Here is a 25,748-nt window from a genome sequence, read left to right on the forward strand (position 1 = left end):
AAATAGAATCCCCCCTTTTCTTAAAGGGGCGACATCCACTGTTGTAACACCACAGACATGAATTTGGGGGACACAACTTTTTTCTTAAATATAACAAAATATGTTTTAAAAAAAAAAAAAAAAAAAACAATTTAATAAAATTGTACATGTTAAATAAAATCTATATTTACAGTATAACCACTTTATTTGTGTTAAAAATGTTATATTGTTGCGATTACATTCCATGATACCTCTCTGAGGTACGGCGGGAACATGCATATTTTATTACTTTTCTAAAACTCAATTAAATATGCATTTTAAAACAAAAAATGTCACTATTAACTGCACAAATGACAGAATACAAACATTTTATGATTTATTGGTATTTAAAGTTTATTTCAACTGTTGTAAAGTAGAAAGACAACACTTGCCACCACAAACGAAGAATGACCCATTGATTTAAATCTTAGTACTTGTCGTTGTAGTACTGACACACACATACACATAATTATTTTCCCCTCACAAAATAATGAACAATTTTAAGAGCCATTTTGTCAGTAATGGTATGCTGCAGTTTGACCTGATATCAGAATACAAAATAATCACTTTTCATTTGGTGCCACCTAGAGGCCAATTTAGTATATTAACATGTTGAGCACCCATAAAACTAATGTTTTTATTATAATGACATATTTTTTTATTATTGCTGTTGCTGTTAAAATATGAAATTTCTAATACAATGTTGATAAGATCACAAAACCAACGCTGATCAGAAAAAATGTTTTATTACAGTTTTTGTTGCTCGCTTTGGTACTAATTTCACAAGTAAGGTGTATTTTTCAAAACTCTTAGTACTAATATCACAACAGATCATCAAAAGTGCACTTTTTTCAAACATTTCAGTATATTTTCAATCGTCTTAGTACAATACACACAATCACAAAGTATCCTTTTCACTACACAAAATAATAGTTTCATCTATATCAATGTTTCATTCACAGTAACCACTTTTCATAACGCTCTCACTATCAAGCTTTTCATGTGCATGTCTTCTCATTCAGTTTCATACATGTGTCTATTATTTAATCTAACTCATCTTAATGGTTAACCAGTGAATCATTTGGTGCAGCTGTATATATCTATAGATATAGATTCAGTAGATATAGTTTCTAAAGAACTTCTTTGCTATTTAGGGGCAATCAAATGTAATTATTATTATTATTATTATTATTATTATTTTTTTTTGCACTAAAAGTGATTTATCTTCGATGATAACCACTATTTTGTACATGTGTGTGTGTGGTTCAGGTAAACCCTATGTTATGGGAACAAAATGTTCCTCAAAGATGGCAATATCTGAAATCAATTTCCTTGTGGAAGGCTTTTTTTCTATATAAAAAAAAAAAAAAAAAAAAAATTTTGTAAGGGTAGGTTTAGGAGTAGGGTTAGTGTAGGGGGATAGAATATATAGTTTGTACAGTATGCTATAAAACCCATTACTCCTATGAAATGTCATCATAATGATAGGAATACCTGTGTGTGTGTGTGTGTGTGTGTGTACCTAATTATCCATATTTTGGGGATATTTTACCAGAAGTGAGCAAAACCTGATAAAATCACACACACACACAAACATTTGAGGACATCCTCATTTGTAAAACTGTGTGTTTTGCAATTTGTGAACATACAGCAAGATGCAAGGAAGAGGAACTGATCAGAGATTGAACAGATATGTATCAGAAGAAGGGAGACAGATGGCATCAAATACAGCATTTTACATTACATTATGCCATGTGATACTGTATATAGAGGCATTACCATGGTAGAGACTGCACATTACTATAACTCATCTGAAAAGTGCAGTTACAGTGTAGATTCAGTCATATGTCATACTGCATTGACAGTAAACTCTGTCTAGCACCAAACCTTATTGCCATGTCATATCTTCATCACACCTTTTGATCCAGTAACACACTGTATAAATACTTTTACAAACATTATGCATTTTATGCGAGTTATGCAAGCTAGGTAATGTAAGTGTAATTTCTGACATGACAGTTATTGCCTCTGTTACTGTAATTATTTCAGCAAGGTGATTTGAAACACGTATCTTGCATTGTTTGCTATTAAATTAACTGACTGTTAAAAGTATTAAACTGAAAGAAGATCATACTGTTGTGTTTCGGTGATTAAACCAAATGTTGTCATTACATATTACACTAATCTTGTGTTTGAAACAGTGATTATGTGGACTGAAAATATGTGCAACTGAATAAAAGCATTACAGCAGGTTTTGAAAGAATGACAAGCTGTGTTACAAATGTGAGCAGTTTGGATTTTTGTACTAAGAGTTTTGAAAAAGTACACCTTACTTGTGAAATTAGTACCAAAGCGAGCAACAAAAACTGTATTAATCCTCTGCTTCCCTCTGATGGTCATTCATGATAGTTCAGAGATGCTATAGATTTTATCATGCACGCTTAGACTGAAATCCCTTCACACTCCAGCACAGGAGATGGCGATATGCACCTAACAGCTGCTATGCAACTCGCCATTAAACCCACAGAAGAAGAAGAAGAAGAAGAAGAAGAGGAGGACTGGAGTCTTCTGAGGAGAGGCGAGCAGGTCACGGTATTTCTCATATTTACACAACCATCAAACACTTTCTAGAGTTTAATCAACATATACGGACTCATTTATGTATTGTTTTCATCAGGTTCAGCGCTGTTTGTGTGTTTGCTGACTTAAAAACTCAGAACAGCAGGCAACAAGCATGTGAGGAAAACATGTTCAGTTCATGAAGACCTGAGCGCTTTTGTGTGTTTGTTTATGTCGATGTTTGCACTGATAATGTTGCTGTTACTGAGTGGATGCGAACCGATATCAAGTGTTGCTGCGATTTGATTTATAATTTTATATTTCTCTCACCTGATGTTTATCTTTTGGAGATCAAATGTGTTATAGTTACAATATGTGGTTTAAATTAATTACAGATAATGCTAAATACTTAACAATGAGCCACATGGGACGTTTTAAATCTAGACTTAATATGAATTATAACACAGGAAACATTAAAATGTTGTTTTGTGGTACTCTTTCTGTTTAATGAAGATTTTATGATCAGTTTCTGCAGGTATGAAACTATAATATGTTAATAATTGCTACGAATATAGTTAAAATAATGAAGATGATTGCCATCAAATTTACAAAAATATCACTGTTATATGTTAGAGTTTATATTCTTCTTTATATTTCTATGCAGATATATTCTTATTAATACGAGGGCATAATAAAAAATAAAATTTATAGAAATGTTAACAAAAGTGCACACACTGTGTGAATTGTTACTGAAGGAGCTTTTTAAACTAATGTGCTCTTCTTGTGTTACTTTTACTATAGTAATATAATGATTTACAAAGAGACAACACTTAGACTATGGTTTCTTCAAAGATAGAAGTTGGAGGGCATCTGCTTCACTTACATAAAAGCATAAATGTTTAGATAAATTAAAAACACACAAACTCAGTAACTGATTTATTGTTGATTTTGGCAGATCTGCTGCAGAAGTTCATGTTCAGTGAAGCTCCTCCCACAGCAACCACTCCGTCAGCGATTTCACCAATAAATGCTGGAGTTTTCCCATCAGTTTACAAGTGCAGACGAGCATCAGACCATCAGGAAGAAATGAAATCTGCAAAGACTGAGTTTATTAAAGAGCAAAGTGCGAACATGAGTGATCCTGAACCCTGCAGAATGAAACGCACTGAAGAACAGAGAGGTTGGTGTTTATTCTTCATTCATTCATGATGCTGAAGAACATTAAAGGGGGTCATATGATGCTATTTCAAGTTTTCCTTTCTCTTTGGAGTGTTACAAGCTGTTTGTGCACAGATAAGATCCCTGAAGTTGCAAAGACTAAAGTCTCAAAACCAAAGAGATATTCTTTATAAAAGTTAAAGGGGTCATATGATGCTATTTTTAAAGATCATTATTTTGTGTATTTGGTGTAACAGAATATGTTGACATGCTTTAATGTTCAAAAAACACATTATTTTTCAAATACTGTACATTATTGTAGTTCCTCTATGCCCCGCCTCTCTCAAACGCTTCGTTTTCTACAAAGTCCCTTCTTCCGACAAGCACAGTCTGCTCTGATTGGCCAGCTGACCCAGTGCATTCTGATTGGCCGAACACCACAAGCACACGTTGGAAATGTAACACCCCTTACCATCATCGCGAGCTTCAAAGTAAACAAAAAGACAGATAATAATGTTGTTAATTTAGCCATCAGTTCAAGCCCGAGAGGGGAACAGAGTTGTGTGACAGACAGAATATACTGCCGTGACTGTACTATCTGTCTCTCTCTCTCTCTCTCTCTCTCTCAAATTCAAATTCAAATGAGCTTTATTGGCATGACTTGCACAGTATTGCCAAAGCATTGTCCATTACATGAATAAGGAACAAACAATTATATAATACATAGAACAAGAGTGGATCTGTAAAATAATTAAGTAAATATGTACATGCACTTTTTTTTTCACAAACAAGAAAAATATTTAAGACATTGTTTACAAACATGTAAGAAATGATCTTGCTTCAGTTTTGTCCACTGGCTGACTGTCTCCTCTCTCTCTCTCTCTCTCACACACACACACACACACACCCCTGTGAAACTACTGCTCGAGTCGTGCTTGCAAAGTTGGTTGCAATCGATCAGCTAGGTCATCTGCATTTTCAGGATATGATAACTGAACTGCCAACAATATGAACTGTCTGAATGGTTGCACATGACAAACGCGTGCGTCAGTGTTGCTTCAGCTCTGCTCGACCAGTCGGTGTGAAAGAGAACACACATCTCTGTTTATCTTCTCGCCACAAGTTATAAGCAGAGAACAGAGGATGTTATGTTTGTAAGCATAAATTCATCTCTGCACATGTGATCGTAAGAATGACGCATTACTCTATACTGCGCAAAACTACGCATTTGAACAGTCAATAGCAAATACTTAAACAAATAATACTTACAGTCGCTGATTCAGATGCGCCAGATTGTCATAGCAAAGTCGAAATTTACCTTTAAAAAAAAAAAAAAAAGAAATAGCCTTTGTGCACAGCCAGGCTTCCTAGGTTCACGAAACTGTTGTCCATAAAATGCGTTGCACAAATTCGAACATTTGGGTTCTGTTGTAAACAAATCTTAACGATGATTCCTAATTGTATCTACTTTCAGAAGGCCAAATAAAGTGCTTTTGTTTTCGCATGACATGCTGCATCAACACTACTGCGGTTACTGAAACCACGCCTTCTTTCTTTGCGTGAACATTTGGGCAGCATTATGTAAATATTTCCACATCGTGACGTAGACATATGGGGGCGTGTTTTAATGAGGCGTTTTTGCCCGGTCTGGATCAGCCTTCTCTTTTAGACAGAATAAATCCTTTTGTGGGAGACTTTGAGCTTTGTAACTCTGCAAATCTTATACATGCACAAACAGCTACATAACACACTAAAGAAAAGGAAAAATAGAAATCACATCATATGACCCTTTAAGACTCGACCACGCCTTCCTAAAACGGCTCATTTAAACATGCCCCCACATGTCTACGTCACTGTGTGGGAAGATTTGCAAAACACCGCCCAAATGTATACGCAAAGAAAGAAGGTGGAACTATTATTCTCGCTGTAGTATTGTTGCTGCCGCCGGGGCCATGTCCTGGAGACGCTGTGTTTCTTTGTGAAAGCGAAACTACTTAGTTTGGGCTTCCAAAGATATATATATATATATATATATATGCTATATAAATGCATCATTCATTCAAAAGAGGACACAACTAGAAATCAGTGGTTTAGTTGTATTTGCAACACTGTTACAGAACAGTTCAACCCAAATATTTGAGTGCGTGCAGCACATTTTACGGAGGACTATTTCCTGAACCTGGGAGTAGCCTGCCAGCTGTGCTCAAAGGCTGTTTCTATAAAGTGGGGCAATTCCAACTTTGCAAGGACAGTCTGGTGCTTCTGACTCACAGTCTGTAAGTACGCTTTATTATTTAAATAATTTAATGTACACACAGCACCCCATATTGACAGAAAAACACAGAATTGTTGACATTTTTGCAGAATTATTAAAAAAGAAAAACTGAAATATCACATGGTCCTAAGTATTCAGACCCTTTGCTCAGTATTTAGTAGAAGCACCCTTTTGATCTAATACAGCCATGAGTCTTTTTGGGAAAGATGCAACAAGTTTTTCACACCTGGATTTGGGGATCCTCTGCCATTCCTCCTTGCAGATCCTCTCCAGTTCTGTCAGTTTGGATGGTAAACGTTGGTGGACAGCCATTTTTAGGTCTCTCCAGAGATGCTCAATTGGGTTTAAGTCAGGGCTCTGGCTGGGCCTTTCAAGAACAGTCACGAGTTGTTGTGAAGCCACTCCTTCGTTATTTTAGCTGTGTGCTTAGGGTCATTGTCTTGTTGGAAGGTAAACCTTCGCCCAGTCTGAGGTCCTGAGCACTCTGGAGAAGGTTTTCGTCCAGGATATCCTTGTACTTGGCCGCATTCATCTTTCCCTCGATTGCAACCAGTTGTCCTGTCCCTGCAGCTGAAAAACACCCCACAGCATGATGCTGCCACCACCATGCTTCACTGTTGGGACTGTATTGGACAGGTGATGAGCAGTGCCTGGTTTTCCACACATACCGCTTAGAATTAAGGCCAAAGTTCTATCTTGGTCTCATCAGACCAGAGAATCTTATTCAGGTGTTTTTTAGCAAACTCCATGCGGGCTTTCATGTGTCTTGCACTGAGGAGAGGCTTCCGTCGGGCCACTCTGCCATAAAGCCCCGACTGGTGGAGGGCTGCAGTGATGGTTGACTTTCTACAACTTTCTCCCATCTCCGACTGCATCTCTGGAGCTCAGCCACAGTGATCTTTGGGTTCTTCTTTACCTCTCTCACCAAGGCTCTTCTCCCCCGATAGCTCAGTTTGGCCAGACGGCCAGCTCTAGGAAGGGTTCTGGTCGTCCCAAACATCTTCCATTTAAGGATTATGGAGGCCACTGTGCTCTTAGGAACCTTAAGTGCAGCAGAAATTTTTTTGTAACCTTGGCCAGATCTGTGCCTTGCCACAATTCTGTCTCTGAGCTCTTCAGGCAGTTCCTTTGACCTCATGATTCTCATTTGCTCTGACATGCACTGTGAGCTGTAAGGTCTTAAATAGACAGGTGTGTGGCTTTCCTAATCAAGTCCAATCAGTATAATCAAACACAGCTGGACTCAATTGAAGGTGTAGAACCATCTCAAGGATGATCAGAAGAAATGGACAGCACCTGAGTTAAATATATGAGTGTCACAGCAAAGGGTCTGAATACTTAGGACCATGTGATATTTCAGTTTTTCTTTTTAATAAATCTCCAAAAATGTCAACAATTCTGTGTTTTTCTGTCAATATGGGGTGCTGTGTGTACATTAATGAGGGGAAAAAAAAGAACTTAAATGATTTTAGCAAATGGCTGCAATATAACAGAGTGAAAAATTTAAGGGGGTCTGAATACTTTCCGTACCCACTGTAGATTACTTTCTAAAAATGTTAATAATATTAACATTATACATCATTTGAAAGGTCTAAGGGTTTAGAGTCAATACATGTTCTCTGTTTTACGATATAGATGCTCCAGCAACAGTAATATAGTAGTTTGTGTCAGGAGTACAAATGACAACATGCAAAATAAAAACAGGACTTAATACCTTTGTTATGAGATATCGATCACAAGTTGAACCCAGTCTGTCGCAGCTGGGTAACAAGTCCATGACAACATCTAGTGGTAAATGTCCTTTGTAGGGATGAGCGAGTACAGCATTATCTGTATCTGTATCTGTATCTGTACTCGGACTGGGTGGGGCCTAACCTGTAAGTGGGTCGGGTTGTCTTGAAATTTGCGGGGCTTTAACTGGTATGTTATTTTAAGCATGCAATTGATATGGGTTGATCAGAAATTGTTATATTTATTGCTGATTAGAAAACTATTTACATGACAGCATCAGCATTGAGCTTCAGATCAATGGTTTTGATCACGATAACAAACGAACTATATACAGAACAAGTTTTGCAACAATGAATACAACACATGCGGTTGCAATTATGAAGTAAAATGTAATGAACAAGAGTTTTCATCTCAACATAACTTTCTTTTTTTAACTTTTAATTTTTTTATGATCAGTGTGATTTTAATTTTTTATTGGTTCTTTTAATTTTTTATTTCCACACCAGGTATGTGTGTGTGTGAGTGTGTAGCTAATTAATTTGTAATATAGTTTTATACCACTACTTCCTTTTTTTTATTTTTATGAAATACAGCAAAAAAGTGTCAGACACTTCACTAGTGCGTGAAGTAAAAAAAACTGGTTAGAGCCAGCTGACGGTTTAAAAAAGAAAAAAAAATCTCCGACAGGCAGAGACGCGAGTCGCATTCTACCAAGCACCACGTCTGAACAAACCCCACGTTTACCAAAACTCTACTGGTTAATAAGTACTACAAACAAACCAAAGTAAAAAACAAACCTGAAGCTGAAGAAACCCTAAACGTTAACAGAAAAAACCTGCAAAACCTGAGTGACTGAGGAAGAGACAGAGAGAGAGAGCGCGCTGTTCTCTTCTCTTCTCAGTGTTCTGTGTGTGAGTGAGCAGAGCGGGACACAGCAACACAATAAATCTGTATGTGTGTATGGGAGGGGCGCTGTGACTAGCCTATCACAGAACGCAGACACAGTCAGCTACCCAATGAGAATTTTTATTCAATCCGAGCACAGATATTGACTCCTATTACTCGTATGATACTTGTACTCGGCAAAAGTGCTTTATCCGTACCGGATACTCGTTTCAGCCGAGTATCCGGCTCAACCCTAGTCCTTTGCCAATCCCGCCCTCCTCTCTTCACCCAATGCTTTCCTGTCTTCTCTCAACTGTCCTATCAAATAAAGGCTAAAAAAAAAAAAAAAGATTTAACATTAGTTACTTGGCTCCAACGGGAGAAAACTCGCGTTTAAGTTTCCTCTTTAAGTGCTCCAACATGCACGTTGTGCTCTTGTGAAATGCAAGTACTGTCTTGCATGTATTGCACACGACAGCATTCGTGGTTTTGTTTTGTAAAATTTAATTGTCGACAATGTCAACTAATCATTTCAGCCGACTATACACGTCCTCACATGATATGATGAATGGTTGTCAGTGGAATGAAATGTGAGGCGTGACTGACCCTTAATATCAATCTAAAACTTGGTGTCAAAATTATATTATTTTTGTTTGTTTTTTGTTAAAATTACATTAGACAATTATGTCATTGATCATATTTAATAGTTCTCACTGCAGAAACACTACACTACATGAGCCTATAATGTTTTAAAAATAATAACTGGAAGATTAATGTACAGGGAAGTTTCAGGGACATATAATTAATTTATACAATTGCATCAAAATGATTTTACATCAGGGCTCTCTTTTCTGTCCTTTCAATTCAGATTCCTTTTTTCAAATTATTTTGGTTTACGTAAACTTTTTTTTCTTTCTTTTTAGACCCGATGGAAGAGAACGAGAAGATTGAAGAACTGAGTGAAGTGGAGGAGAAACATCATGTCAAACCTGAAAAAAAACCTCAGAGTCACTCGAAAACTAAAAATAAATTTTTAAAGAAAAGAAGACCTGAGAAATCTTTCACCTGCACTCAGTGTGGAACGAGTTTCACATACAAAAACGCTCTTGAGATTCACATGAGAATCCACACGGGAGAAAAGCCACATGCATGTGATCAATGTGGAAAGAGTTTCCCATACAAACAAAGTCTTAAGATTCACATGAGAATTCATACTGGAGAGAGACCGTATGCATGTGATCAATGTGGAAAGAGTTTCCCATACAGACGAAGTCTTGTGTTTCACATGAGAGTTCATACTGGAGAGAAGCCGTTCACATGTGATCAGTGTGGAAAGAGATTCATCAATTCATCAAATTTTAAACGACACATGAGGATCCACACTGGAGAAAAGCCATTCACGTGTGATCAATGTGGCAAAACATTTATTAGGGCATCACAACTGAAGACACACCTGACAGTTCATACGGGGGAGAAGCCACATTCATGTTCTTCATGTGGAAAGAGTTTTTCACAGCTGGAAAGTTTAAAATCCCATCAGAAATTACATAATGCTGTGAGAGATAATGTGTGCTTTACATGTGGGAAGACTTTTGCTTCAGTGAATGTTTTAAAACGGCACCAGAGGATTCACACGGGAGAGAAACCTTACAAGTGTTCACGCTGCGACAAGAGTTTCCGTTGGTCAGTAGATCTGCAAAGACATGAGTGGATCCACACTGGAGAGACGCCACACACATGTGATCAGTGCGGGAAGAGCTTCACACGCGAACAAAGTTTTAGAGTCCACATGAGGATCCACACGGGAGAGAAGCCGTATGCATGTGATCAATGTGGAAAGAGTTTCACATGTTTATCAAACCTTAAAGGACACATGAAAATCCACACCGGAGAAAAGCCACATGCATGTGATCAATGCGGAAAAACATTTCTTGTTTCATCAGCCCTGAAGAAACACCTGACAGTTCATATAAAGGAGAAGCCATATTCATGTTCTTTATGTGGAAAGAGTTTTTCATGGCGGCAAAGTTTAAAATCCCATCAGAAATTACATAACGCTGTGAGAGATCATGTGTGCTTTCAGTGTGGGAAGACTTTTGCTTTAGTGAATCTTTTAAAACGGCACCAGAGAATTCACACTGGAGAAAAACCTTACAAGTGCAGACGAGCATCAAACCATCAGGAAAAAGTGAAATCTGCAACGACTGAGTTTATTAAAGAGGAAAATGCGAACATGAGTGATCCTGAACCCTGCAGAATGAAACACACTGAAGAACAGAGAGGTTGGTGTTTATTCTTGATTCTTCATTCATTCATGATGCTGAAGAACATTGTTATAAAGCTTTAAGCAGTTTTTCAGATTTAGATAAATATTTAAACTGAAATGGGTACAACATTTTCTTCATATTTAGGTTTTCAACAAATGGTCCAATAAGGGAGGTTTGAGAAACCTTTTGATTGTCAACATCAGATCAATCTGAATGCAATTTTAGCCCTTTCATTTTATATTGTATTTATGTTTTGGCATCAATTTGGCCCAAAATTTGGATATTTCTCAATATATATATATATTTTATTAGCAATAAACAGTCAACAAAAATGCATCAAGTAAATGAACTTTCCAGAATGGCTGACAGGGTTGTTAGCATAAATTATGCAAAAGCTTATTTATAGTTTCTGATAAAGTTGTATTTGTAATAAATTATAGGAGTTATTCATAGCTATGGAGATTGTTTTTCTTACAGTAACTTTGGTAACCGGGTTGATGAATGCAGTCAACACTGCATAGTTTGTTTAAAAATGGATTAAGATTATTTTCTTGTCCTCCCATCATGCTGTAGAAAAGAGCCCAAATGATTTCACAATTTTAGGAAATGCCTTATTTATTAAAATGAGGAAAATCATTGAGGGAAACGTAGGACACAGCTAATAGTAATCCACAAACAGGCGAAGGTCAGGGCAGGCATCAAAAGATCAAAAACCAGAGAAGGCCAAAAACTCAGTCTAGACAAAGGGAAGACAACAAGGAAGAACACTTTCTAGTACAACCAGTGCAAACAATACAATACATATATAATAGAACATGTTATATATATATATTTTTTATTAAAATGGAAGTTATTTTCCTAAATAATGTAAACTTGACTGACTGCTTCATTTCCACTTTAAGGGTTGGATCCAGACTGAAGCTTGTGTAATTCCTAGTTAACATCCCGTGGCAGAAACAGAGAAACAAATAGAGACATAATTAGCGTAGCTGCTGTTTCATCCAAGCAAAAATGATTTGTTCAACCCAAGCTAAAGAATAATAATGTGCGTTTGATCAGATATAACTGCAGTACAATATTATGAGATGCATTAGGAGAATGCTTGGCTAAAGAGATGTCTTTAATCTAGATTTAAACAGAGAGACTGTGTCTGAACCCCGAACGTTATCAGGAGGGCTATTCCAGAGTTTGGGAGCCAATTGTAAAAAAGCTCTACCTCCTTTAGTAGACTTTGCTATCGTAGGTACTACCAAAAGTTCAGAGTTTTGCGACCTTAGGTAGTGGGATGGATTGTAGCGTGGTAGAAGACTAGTTGTGTACGCAGGAGCTAAACCATTAAGGGTCTTATAGGGAAGTAATAATATTTTGTAACTGATACGGAACATAATAGGTAGCCAGTGCAGAGACTGTAAAATTGGGGTAATAGGATCATATTTTCTTGTCCTGATAAGGACTCCAACCGTTGCATTTTGGACTACCTGTAGCTTGTTTATTGAAGATGCCGGACAACCAACTAGAAGTGCATTACAATAGTCCAGTCTAGAAGTCACGAATGCATGAATTAGTTTTTCTGCATCAGAAACAGGTAACATGTTTCATAGCTTGGTAATGTTCCTAAGATGGAAGAATGCTGTTTTTGTAACATGGGAAATATGATTTTGAAAAGACAAGTTGCTGTCTAATATAACACCCAGATTTGTGACTGTAGAGGAAGTAACAGTACATCCGTCTAGTTGCAAATTGTAATCCATTAGATTCTGTGTACTGTTTTTTTTGGTCCAATAAGTAATATTTGTCTTATCTGAATTTAATAAGAGAAAGTTATTGGTCATCCAATCGTTTACCTTTTGTAACACACTCTGTTAGCTTAGATAATTTAGAAGTTTCATCTGGTCTTGTTGAGATATATGGTTGAGTATCATCAGCATAACAATGGAAACTAATCCCGTATTTTCTAATAATATTACTAAGGGGCAACATGTATATTGAAAATAGCAGAGGACCTAGGACAGATCCTTGTGGTACTCCATACTTTACTGGTGATAATTGAGATGACTCTCCGTTTAAATAAACAAAGTGGTAGCGATCGGACAGGTAGGATCTAAACCATCATAAAGCCTGCCCTTGAATACCCGTATAGTTTTGTAATCGATCTATGAGTATGTCATGATTCAGTGTAGGCCTGCACGATTAATCGTTTGTAAACAGAAATCGCAATTTGAAAGGGTGCGATTTTCAAATAGCAAAAGCTGCGATTATTTCGATGAAGAACTATCAAATATGGTAACAAGCATCTACGTAGTTTTTGACAGTTTGCTTCATGCGCATTTTACGTTTGATGCAGAGTTTAACCAATAGGGGGCATTTTAACACTGAACGTGCTGACTGAACGTCAAATAACGCCATTTGGAAAAGATGAGCGCGAGCAGTGGTTCAACTTCCCAACAAAGCATGTCTGCAGAAGAGCAAAGTCCTGCAGACGACGGTAAAAAGCACCGCATATGTTTGGAATTATTTTGGATTTCGATGTTCTGATGTACTTTGTAACGCCTGTTTCACACATGCTCCGTTTGCAGTGCGTATGCGGTCCCTGTGCGTTACGTATGCGGTGCAGAAGCGTTTGCAGTCCGCTCCTGATCCACGGCTGTTTACCACAAACACAACATTTATCCATTATTTTGATTTCAAATCCAAACGTTGTTAGCCTATACTGAAAGTGTTTTTTCAGCATTGTGATCCTTTTTTAATCACAGTACAGTTACACAATCTTTCATAGACATATTCACATTTAAACTCAATTAATATGGAAACATTTAAACACAGCATATAGCCTATATTTTAAATTAAAACTTACCACTGACAGAAACAGTCAGCTCTCGTGCCTTTTACATTTAAATATTTATTACAAACCGCATGCAGTGAGAATGCTTTAATCTGTTAACATGGGTGTGGAAAAAAATACGCACCGCAAACGCACTGCAAAGAGAGTATGTGTGAAACAGGTGTAAAACCTGCCGAAAGTACAGTGTGTTTGGGTTCTTAAAAGTTTAAGATTTTATATATGATTAATTTAACTTTAATTAAGATACTGTAGTTCTTAATGTCATGACAGATGTTTGCATCCTGACAACTTTATAAAAAAAATTAAAAAATGGACACAATGTTCAAGAGGTTTTAAATAAACAGTAGCACAGTGTAGCATAGTTTGTGATTATGCTTGGTCGTTCTTTGGTGCTGTTAAAACCACCACAACAAACCTGTAGCTCTTTTATGAAATAGTAATAAATCGCATTTTAAATCGCAATTTTGATCAGAAAAATCGCAATTAGATTTTTCTCCAAATCGTGCAGGCCTTATTCAGTGTTTCTCATTCATTAACTAGTCTGAGGTGGCCCGCCACAGTTTCATAATAAACTGAAAATATATTGATGATACTCATTATAACATAAAAGGTCTTTAACGTTGTGTTTCATGCCATTGCTTTTGTTAAGTGTCCGTCAAAGGAACTAAAGCGTATATGGCTTTATCCCTTCATCAAGTCTGTTTTCGCTGTTTGTTTCAAAGCCAAGCACACTTTTTTCATGCGATCAGCTCATGACTCGAGCGGCTCCTTTCACAGTGAATGCAGTGAAGTCTGTTTTTGAATGTGCTGTGAGCAATGTTCCCTCTGTTTTTTTTCTTGCTAAGCGAAACTATTTGGTGGACATTTCGGCCACCTGAGCAAAAACATTCTTTATACCCTGTACAGCGCAGACACAAAAAAAGTGTGTAACTTTTAGCTTTAATGTGCTATTTATATTTGATTTGACCCTTGATATAACTAAATTATGTACTTTTTATGTTACCTGAGAAAACATTTTTTTTACAGTATATTACACTGCCGTTCAAAAGTTTGGGATCAGTAAAGGTTTTTTTTTTTTTTTTTTTTAAAGAAGTTTATATGTTCATCAAGGCTGTATCTATTTGATGAAAAATACAGAATATTATTTCACAAAATAATATTGTGAAATATTATTGCAATTTAAAATAAGTGTTCTATTTTTAATATATTTAAAATATAATTTATTCCTGTGAAGCAAAGCTGAATTTTCAGCATCATTACTCCTGTCTTCAGTGTCACATGATCCTTCAGAAACCATTCTATGCTGATTTATAATCAGTGTTGGAAACAGTTGTACTGCTTAATATTTTTGGGACCTGTGATATTTTTGGTAAATAAAAAGTTAAAAAGAACAATGTTTATTCGAAATTGAAATTTTGTGTTACAATATACACTACTATTCAAAAGTTTGGGGTCAGTAATTTTTTTCTTTCTTTTTTTAAAGAAATTAATACTTTTATTCAGCAAGGATGCGTTAAATGGATAAAATTGATAGTAAAGACTTGTATTGTTTGAAAATATTTCTATTTTGAATAAATGCTGTTCTTTTTTACTTTTTATTAATCCAAGGATCAAATAATAAAGTATCACAGGTTCCAAAATAAAAAATATTAAGCAGTACAACAGTTTCATTGTTGTAAATCAGCATATTAGAATGGTTTCTGTAGGATCATATGACACTGAAGACTAGAGTAATGATGTTGAAAATTCAGCTTTGCTTAAATGATATAGCCTATTTTAAAGTATAGGTATTAAAATAGGAAACCAATATTAGAAATTGCAATAATATTTCACAATTTTTTTTCTGCATTTTTGAATACAGCCTTGATTGAATGATTCCATTTAAAAAAAACAAGATCAGTTATTCATTAGGTTTATAATATAGGCCTTTTTAACACGATACAGTATAATATCAAAACAAACTAAAGCATTTAAACTGATAGAATAGAATAGAATACAAAACAAGCTGAAGCAAAACTTAAACTGCTGCTGCATTCTATTTATAACATATTGACACAAATTTGAAATGATTTTCAATGGTCACTGTCACATCCAGTGTAGACAGACTTTAGCTATTGCGGCGCGGCCCGTCTGGTGTAGCCATGGTGTTACTCACCTATTGAGAAGAAACAAAGCAAGCTCGGCGTCTGATCACCGGCCTTCTGCTTCTTGAGTTCTGTCCAGCGCTGGAAAGCTGAACCGATATTTACACGGGTCCTACTTCTTGCCTTATCGTAAGCCTTCTTTTGTTCCGCAAATGTTTTCCTCTCATTTTTTTATCCGCCATCTCTATCTTTCTGTCGCTCGGCTCGGCTAATGTGCGTCCTGTGCACTGAGCGCTTTTTCCCCCACATTGAAAAGACACGCCCCTTACTGCTGATTGGCTACCAGTTTGTTTTGCTACTTGGCCCAACTCTAAAGCATTTTTGAAAAAAATAGATACCCCACCTTTAATGGGCACATTTTTGTACCCTTTAAGCACACCCCTGTTCCCAATAAGCTCACATCATGTTTTATAAAAAAATTCTTGTTTATTTTAAACAACCTTTTTAAAGAATAATTGAAAAATATTTTATTTGAAGATACAAAGTCAATCCCAAAAAAACAGAACACTAAAATCAAGCAAGAAAAAAATCAAGTGACTTCTGGTTGAGTGAACGCTGCCGCTACTCACCGGCAGAGGTCGGTAGAGTGCCCAAAAACTGTACTCAAGTAAAAGTACTTAGAAATATTTACTCAAGTAAAAGTAATAGTCTGAATAGTTACTAGAGTAAGAATAAAAAAGTACCGGATAAAAAAAAACTACTGAAGTAGTTAGTTACTAGTTACTTTGGATTATATACTGTATATCTGTAGTCTCTTTTTATTTAAAATATATAGATAAGATTTATGTAATGTGTGTGTGTGTGTATATATATATATATATATATATATATATATATATATATATATATATATATATATATATATATATATATATATATATACAGTTGTGCTCAAAATTATTCATACCCATGGTAAATATGATCAAAGGCAGCTGTGAAAATAAATCTGTATCATTAATCCTTTTAATTAAAAAATTTACAAAAATCTAACCTTTCATTGGAGAATAAGAATTTAAAATGGGACAAAAATCTCAGTATGAAATAAATGTTTTTCTCTAATACACATTGGCCACAATTAATCATACCCTTTTATTCAATTTTTGCAACCTCCTTTTGCCAGTTTAACAGCTCTAAATCTTCACCTATAATGCCTGATAAGTTTGGGGAACATCTGACAAGAGATCAGAGACCATTCCTTCATCCAGAATCACTCCAGACCCTTCAAATTCACAGCTCCATGTTGGTGCTTCTTCTCTTCAGGTTACCCCACTCATTTTCTATAAATTTTCTGCTCCCCTAAAATAATGGTAGTGGAAACACTGAGTGCTGCCTTTGATACTATTAGTCATTCAGTATTATTGGAACGGCTGTCTTGCATAGGAATAGCTGATAATGCGCTTCTTTGGTTTTCATCTTATTTAAGTGACAGAAAGCTGTTTGTGCATATTAAGCATACATGTTCAGATCCTGTCTCAGTTACTCATGGCGTTCCACAGGGGTCGGTGTTGGGTCCACTTTTATTCATTTATATCCTACCTCTTGGTCGTATTTTTGGTTCTTATGGTATTAATTTCTATTTTGATGCTGATGACACACAAGTGTATATTTCTACAAGATCTAATGTTTCTCACCCCCCTCCTGACCTGACTAAATGTTTGCAGGACATTAATATTTGGATGACAATTTTTTATTTTTTTTGTTAAATACCAATAAAACAGAAGCCCTCCTTGTGGGTACTTCGTCTGTTTTTTTCTAAAACTCAGTCCTTTACCTTGTTTATTGATAATTGTTCAGTTAATTTTTCTACCCAGGTGAAAAGTCTTGGTTATATTGGATTGTTTGCTTTCGTTTGCTTCTCATATTAGTAATATTTCACGTTCTGCATTTTTTCATTTATACAACATTGCTAGTAGGGCTGCACGATATATTGCATGCGGTTGTCATGCGCATCTCGTCAGTAAAGCCGGTTCTGTGATTAGTAATAAATCTCAATCACCTGTTTTCAAATGGAGCGGCATTTAATACACAGAGCCGTAGTTCACTGATAAACTACGCAATTCACGCTCAGAATCGCAGATGAATCGCCTGCGATAATGAACGTGATATTGCGTAGCTTGTCAGTGAACTACGGCTCTGTGTATTAAATGCCGCTTCATTTAAAAATGGGTGATGGAGATTATTCAGTGAAATTAGGTTTACAATATAAATCCACTTGCAGTTGTTAGTGAAAATTGCACTAAAATATTGCACTAAATTAAAAATTCAAATGTTACAAAAAATGTACGATATTGATGTTGTAATACTGGTAGCACTAACATAAAAATTTTATGTTGTATTTTACAAAAAAGTAACAATTTTGAAATACATTTGGTTGTATTTTTATTTTTTTGTCTTGTCTCAGTGTTCCTATCAATGTTGTATAAGTTTTTTTTTTTAATGCATAATTTTAAAATAAGTTTAAAATAGCTGGGCTAAGATATATAACAATTTTTATGACTGCAGAAATATGTTAATTCAGTACACGCATTATCCCACCGGTCACAATTGTAACTAACCATAAAACACAATTTTTCACACACTTTTCCAAAAAAATGCAAAAAATAATTATTGATTATTTCAAAGGGTTACTAATGACACATCATTTGGATAATTTCATGTCTGGGGAATATTTGGGATTAAACGGGTTAAGCACATTGCAACATCTATACTAGTCCACGTTCAGCTAAGTAACACACATTCAAAAATCAAATAAAACAAACCAATAAAACATGTCATTCATGGGGATGAACACACAAACTGGCCTCATTATGAAGCCTCTTGTTAAATGGATGGCAATTTATCTATAGTCTCTTAAGGCTGGAATACACTACACAATTTTTGCCCAGATTTTCCACTGATTTACAGTCTGGAAAAGTTTATGCTAGTTGCCAAAGATCAGAGCCAGTCTGCAGATTGGATTTTTTAGCTTCAGACTTTGATTCCATCCAGTCGGAGATCAAACATCTTTAATATTTTTTGCCCATTTTAGAACACATTCTTTTCTTTTGTCATGTGTCTCCTAGCAATAATGCACTTGTTGTAGTGTAGACATGCATGTGGTTGAATGCGTTCAAACAGCTGCTAAAGACTGCCTTCTCTCCGCCTACTGACCAATCATCTAATCATTGTGGGACCTTTTGCAGGGAAGCACGCTTGTCAAACAGGATTTAAACTTTGCCGGGTTGAAATAGAAGTGGTCGAAAGTGGACAAAAGAGACTCATTTAAATGCCAGGTGTGGATGATAATGTGTCTCCTTTGTCCACTTGTGATCGGATCGACGAAATCGCATGTTAATACCAGGTGTAAACAGGGCCTCAGTGTATAGTGGTCTGATTGACTTGAAAATACAGGATAGTAACAAACACATCAATTGGTTAAGACATCAAGTATGATAATACATTATATTTTCTTTTTATAATCTGAGCTCAAAAATGGAAGTGTGCTTAATCGGTACATGAGCTTAGTAGGTACGTTTACCCTAATTGTGTCATTTATCAAATATATTTAATAGTTCTAACTACAGAAACACTACACTACATGAGACTATAATGATTTAAAAATTATAATTGGATTATCAATGTACCTAATTCATGCAAAGTTTCAGGGACATATAAATAATTTTATAAAAATTAATCAAAATGATTGTAATATTTTATAACAGTTGTCTATTTTCTGCTGTTACATCAGGGCTCACTTTTCTGTCCTTTCAATTCAGATTCCTGTTTTTGAATTATTTTGGTTTACGTAAACTTTTTTTCTTTCTTTTCAGACCCGATGGAAGAGAACGAGAAGAGTGAAGAACTGAGTGAAGTGGAGGAGAAACATCATGTCAAACCTGAAGAGAAACCTCTTGAGTTGTCTCAAACTAAAAACACATTTTTAAAGAAAAGAAGACCTGAGAAATCTTTCACCTGCACTCAGTGTGGAGCGAGTTTCACATGCAAAAACGCTCTTGAGATTCACATGAGAATCCACACGGGAGAAAAGCCACACGCATGTGATCAATGTGGAAAGAGTTTAGCACACAAACAAAGTCTTAAGATTCACATGAGAATTCATACTGGAGAGAGACCGTATGCATGTGATCAATGTGGAAAGAGTTTCCCATACAGACGAAGTCTTGTGTTTCACATGAGAGTTCATACTGGAGAGAGACCGTATGCATGTGATCAGTGTGGAAAGAGATTCATCAATTCATCAAACTTTAATCGACACATGAGGATCCACACTGGAGAAAAGCCATTCACGTGTGATCAATGTGGCAAAACATTTATTAGGGCATCACAACTGAAGACACACCTGACAGTTCATACGGGGGAGAAGCCACATTCAGGTTCTTCACGTGGAAAGAGTTTATCACCGCTGAAAAGTTTAAAATCCCATCAGAAATTACATAATGCTGTGAGAGATTATGTGTGCGTTACGTGTGGGAAGACTTTTGCTTCAGTGAATGTTTTAAAACGGCACCAGAGGATTCACACGGGAGAGAAACCTTACAAGTGTTCACGCTGCGACAAGAGTTTCCGTTGGTCAGTAGATCTGCAAAGACATGAGTGGATCCACACTGGAGAGAAACCGCATGTGTGTGATCAGTGCGGGAAGAGCTTCACACGCGAACAAAGTTTTAGAGTCCACATGAGGATCCACACGGGAGAGAAGCCGTATGCATGTGATCAATGTGGAAAGAGTTTCACATGTTTATCAAACCTTAAAGGACACATGAAAATCCACACCGGAGAAAAGCCACATGCATGTGATCAATGCGGAAAAACATTTATTAAGGCATCACAACTGAAGACACACCTGACAGTTCATACGAAGGAGAAGCCATATTCATGTTCTTTATGTGGAAAGAGTTTTTCATGGCGGCAAAGTTTAAAATCACATCAAAAATTCCATAACGCTGTGAGAGATCATGTGTGCTTTCAGTGTGGGAAGACTTTTGCTTTAGTGAATCTTTTAAAACGGCACCAGAGAATTCACACTGGAGAAAAACCTTACAAGTGTTCACGCTGTGACAAGAGATTTAGTTGCTCAGTAGATCTGAAAAGTCATGAGCAGATCCACACTGGAGAGAAACCGTACACGTGTGATCAGTGCGGGAAGAGCTTCACACGCAAACAAGGTCTTAAAGCCCACATGAGGTTCACACCGTCAGTGATCTCACCAATAAATGCTGGAGTTTTCCCATCAGTTTACAAGTGCAGACGAGCATCAAACCATCAGGAAAAAGTGAAATCTGCAACGACTGAGTTTATTAAAGAGGAAAATGCGAACATGAGTGATCCTGAACCCTGCAGAATGAAACACACTGAAGAACAGAGAGGTTGGTGTTTATTCTTGATTCTTCATTCATTCATGATGCTGAAGAACATTGATATAAAGCTTCAAGCAGTTTTTCAGATTTAGATATTTAAACTATGAAATGGGTACAACATTTTCTTCATATTTAGGTTTTCAACAAATGGAAAGGTTTTCCACTGCGTGGTACGACTCGGCTCGGCACAGCTCAGTTTGCGTTCCACTGCAGTTTAGTACCGCTTTAGAGTGGGTGGGATTATTCACGTGTCGTTATAGTTGCACAGTCTGTACTTCCTCAACAGACAACGAAACAGCCATTTTTTGGTTGTTAAAAGAAAGGTGCGCTCATTCAAAACAGTTGCGTTCGGTCCTTCGCTGTGCTGATTTAAATCTAGCGGGTCTGTTGTCTCGTGCAGCAAGTTCAATGACGCAGGCAGTGATGATTTTCTCCGGCCAATCAGTGATCAGCAGAGTTTACACGTTATGTTTTGGTAACGGTACGGTTCGCTTGGAACCTTGGCCGAGGTGGTACTAAAAAAAAGTGCCAGGTACTGTACCAGTGGAAAACCCCCCAAAAGTGAGCCATACTGAACTGTACCATGCAGTGGAAAAGCACCATAATATAGTCCACTTGAAGGAGTGAATGAAAACAAGTGAATGAATTCAGACACTCAGTGCTCCTGCATGAGCGTTTGACTAATTTCTCCTCAGAAAAGATTTACTGATTTATTCACGGTTATCACAACTTTATGCTTCTGAACTGTACAAAACATCTACATATAAATCTGTAACAGAAACTTAATTAAACAGTTTATTAACCGAGAAACTTACATCTGTTTGATTTCGCTGTAAAAGCCATCACCCACTGATGATGCATTCAGTCAGTGAAATCCTCTTCTCTTGCACTTTATGACGGTTGAAAACTGCGCATGTCTCAAGGTGAATTATGGGTATTGTCTAGCCATTGAGTTTCTCATCGTTTGTACACTTGTTATTGTGGTTCATTGTGGGATTGTATGAGTGCACTCGAGAACGTCCACTATGGTTTCGAACACTACTAAAAATGGCTGTCCACTCAAATAGTGCACTATTTAAAGGGGTGGTTGATTGCGATTTCACTTTTTTTAATGTCAGTTAGTGTGTAATGTTGCTGTTTGAGCATAAACAATATCTGCAAAGTTGCGAAGCTGAAAGTTCAATGCAAACGGAGATATGAGTTTAACAAAAACGACTGGTAAGGAACTACAACGAGTTATTTCCTGGGTCCGTTACATCAAGAACCCAGAATTTTACATAAACCCCATCCCCGGGAACACGCAGCAAAGGGGGCGAGGCCATGCTGTGCTGCTTTAGAGAAGAGGAAGAGAAAACTACAGGTTCACGTAAAAATCTATTCATATATGAATCGCGATTCTGTCTTCTAACGATTCTAATGGATTCACAAGTTTCAAAACCAAGGCCCATAGGGCCTTGACAAACTTCCAAGGGGGCCACAAGATGACTAATTTAAAATAAAATTATTTAAAATAAAGATTTTTGTTGTGGACAATAGGGGGGCAGTGAAGTTGAGAGACACTGGTATAAATCAAATTATTATTATTATTATTATTTTATTTACAGTATCTCACAAAAGTGAGTACACCCCTCAAATTTAAGCAAAAATTTTAGTATATCTTCTCAAGGGACAATACTACACAAATGAAACTTAGTCAATGTGCAGCTTGTATAGAAGTACAAATTTACTGTCCTCTAAATATAACTCAACATATAGCCATTATTGTCCAAATAACTGGCAACAAAAATGAGTACACCCTAAGTGAACATGTCAAAACTGTGTCCAAAGTGTCAATATTTTGTAGGGGCACCATTGTTATCTAGCACTGCCTTAATCCTCCTGGGCTTGGAGTTCACCAGAGCTGTGCAGGTTGTTGCTGGCATCCTCTTCCACTCCTCCATAATGACATCATGGAGCTGTTGGATGTTAGACACATGGTGAATGCCCCACATGTGCTCCATAGGGTTCAGGTCTGGAGACATACTTGGCCACTCCGTCACCTTCACCTTCAACTTCATCAGCAAGGCAGTTGTCATCTTGGCGGTGTGTTTGGGGTCGTTATTATGTTGGAAAACTGCCGTTTTTGCCCAGTTTCTGAAGGGAGGGCATCATCTTCTGCTTCCGAATGTCTCAGTACATGTTGGAATCCATAGCCGCTTTTCCACTATCGGGCTGAACGGTTCTAAGAACGGTCAGGTACGGTTCCAGTTGTTTTTCCACGTGAGCCTGGTACGGCGCGGCACAATTACAAACCGTTCTCAGCCTGGAATTCTCGGCACGGTTAGACAGCCGTGCTGAGCCGTGCTGGTAGAGTGCGTGTGCGTGCCGTCGCCACTCGGGATCTGTCACTTGTCTGTTGCCTGGCTGCTAGTTTCTCCGTAGCTTGCTAAGCGCGCTATTTTGAGCAATGTAAACACAAATTAGTAATAAAATCTAAAGAAATTTCTGATCATCTGCCCTAACGTGGTGGTTATTTACACCTCATATCATATGTAAACACTTGTGTTACCACGGCAACGACTGAAGCATTTGAATTGAATTCCAAAGAGATCCGTTATCAGCCCCGCAGTGGAAAACGAAACCGAAACGGTTCTCTTTGCTTAACCGTTCCGTTCTGTGCCGACCCGGGCCAGTCAGCACGGAACGGAACGGTTAAGCAAAGAGAACCGTTCGGCCCGATAGTGGAAAAGCGGCTCATGTTTCCCTCAATGAACCGCAGCTCCCCAGTACCAGCAGCACTCATGCAGCCCCAGACCATGATGCTACCACCACCATGCTTGACTGTAGGCAAGACATAATTTTCTTGGTACTCCTCACCGGGGCGTCGCCACACATGCTGGACACCATCTGAGCCAAACAAGTTTACCTTAGACTCATCAGACCACAGGACATGGTTCCAGTAATTCATGCTCTTGGACAGGTTGTCTTCAGAAAACTGTTTGCAGGCTTTTTTGTGAGCCAGCTTCAGAAGAGGCTTCCTTCTGGGATGACGGCCATGCAAACTGACTTGTTGCAGTGTGCGGCGTATGGTCTATGGTTAAACGACATATAGCTGTTTTCACGTAGGGTGTACTCACTTTTGTTGCCAGCTTTTTTGACAATGATGGCTGTATGTTGAGTTATTTTCAGAGGACAGTAAATCTGTACTGCTATACAAGTTGCACATTGACTACTCTAAAATATATCCAAGTTTCATTTCTATAGAATTGTCCCTTCAAAAGATATACTAAAATGATTGCGGAAATGTGAGGGGTGTACTCACTTTTGTGAGAGACTGTATTTAATTAGTTATTGATTGCATTTGATGCAGGAGGTTTTACATCCAGTCAAATTAATGATGATTGTAAAGAAATGAGACTGTGTACCCGCAATTTAGTGATATTCCCGCAGTTGTGATCTTGACCGGTCTTGAAACAAAATCCCAAGTCCTCTTAGTCTGAGACCAAGACAAGACGGAGTAAAAATGCAGTTGAGACCAAGACAAGACCATCAAAAAATGGTCTTAAGACTGGTCTTGAGTACTACAACACTAGTGCAAACTTGAGAGCAAATCACTACACTGTCTAGTCGCAATCACACGACCATTAAACAGCGCTGTGAGATCCAGTGAGAAGCGCACAAGTTAACTGCAGAGTTCTACAGTGCAAATCACATACAGTATGTCTCTGTGACTTAAACTAGTTTAAAGCTAAATAAATCAGCTGTCTTTCTCAGCAACACTGATGCAGAAATACTATGCAAGTGATCCAATTAGAAGGCGGTTCAATCCACAAATCACCAGCATTTACCATAGTTTTACTGTAGTAACACTAACGGTAACCATGGTATTGTGGCAGAAATGTTTAATATTCTTATTGAATTTGATTATATTATTAATGTACTAAATATATTAAAGGAGCATTGGAATATAATTATAGTATTCTTAAGTCATATCAGTTGTTGTGCATATGTGCTCCTACATAATGTCTTTAGGCTGCTGTATTTCATAGCAGAAACTATATAGTTAAGCTACTTTTTTTTTTACCATGGTAGTACCTGTGGTGATTATGATATACAAATGAAAGATGAGGCTGTTACAGATTTCACAGATAAATGTACATGTTAATGAAAATAAATGTACATCTGCATCTCCTGCTACTCTCAACTAAGTCTACTGTCAAATGTGCATTTCTATGAGACAACTTTTCATATTATTAATATTAAGTGCATTGCCACCAAATCAGGTGCAAATCAGAATACTGCACATTGATAATAAATAGAATTAACTCATAAATTACAGTTAATCGCGATATTGCAGGACTACATTAGGTGACATGAGATCAAATGACTACTTGACGACAAAAATATTTGTTGACGATTTTTTGGAAAGAGTTTTCCAGACTTGAACTTGGAATGCAATGAAATTCACTCAAGCTTTTGTTTTCAGTCTCCCACATTCACATGTGGATGAAATGTGTGTACAGGATTAGTAGT

The 25,748-nt window shown here is 37.0% G+C and overlaps 1 protein-coding gene across 5 annotated transcripts in view; it reads left to right on the forward strand.

Moving 5' to 3' along the window:
- Nucleotides 1-2,488: 2,488 nt before the first annotated feature.
- Nucleotides 2,489-25,748, forward strand: part of LOC131531172 (zinc finger protein 721-like) — a 41,155-nt gene continuing 17,895 nt past the window's right edge. For all 5 annotated transcript variants that reach the window (XR_009268590.1, XM_058761744.1, XM_058761747.1 and 2 more), the window contains exons 1-5: nt 2,489-2,604; nt 2,696-2,754; nt 3,533-3,757; nt 9,550-10,908; nt 19,689-21,245. Coding sequence is in view for 4 of the 5 variants with exons in the window: in XM_058761744.1 (XP_058617727.1) it covers nt 3,550-3,757; nt 9,550-10,908; nt 19,689-21,245 (3,124 nt within the window). In the remaining variant the exon portion in view is untranslated. The remainder of the gene's footprint in view (nt 2,605-2,695; nt 2,755-3,532; nt 3,758-9,549; nt 10,909-19,688; nt 21,246-25,748) is intronic.

The sequence above is a fragment of the Onychostoma macrolepis genome, chromosome 22 (genome assembly GCF_012432095.1).
Source record: "Onychostoma macrolepis isolate SWU-2019 chromosome 22, ASM1243209v1, whole genome shotgun sequence".
Lineage (NCBI taxonomy): Eukaryota > Metazoa > Chordata > Actinopteri > Cypriniformes > Cyprinidae > Onychostoma > Onychostoma macrolepis.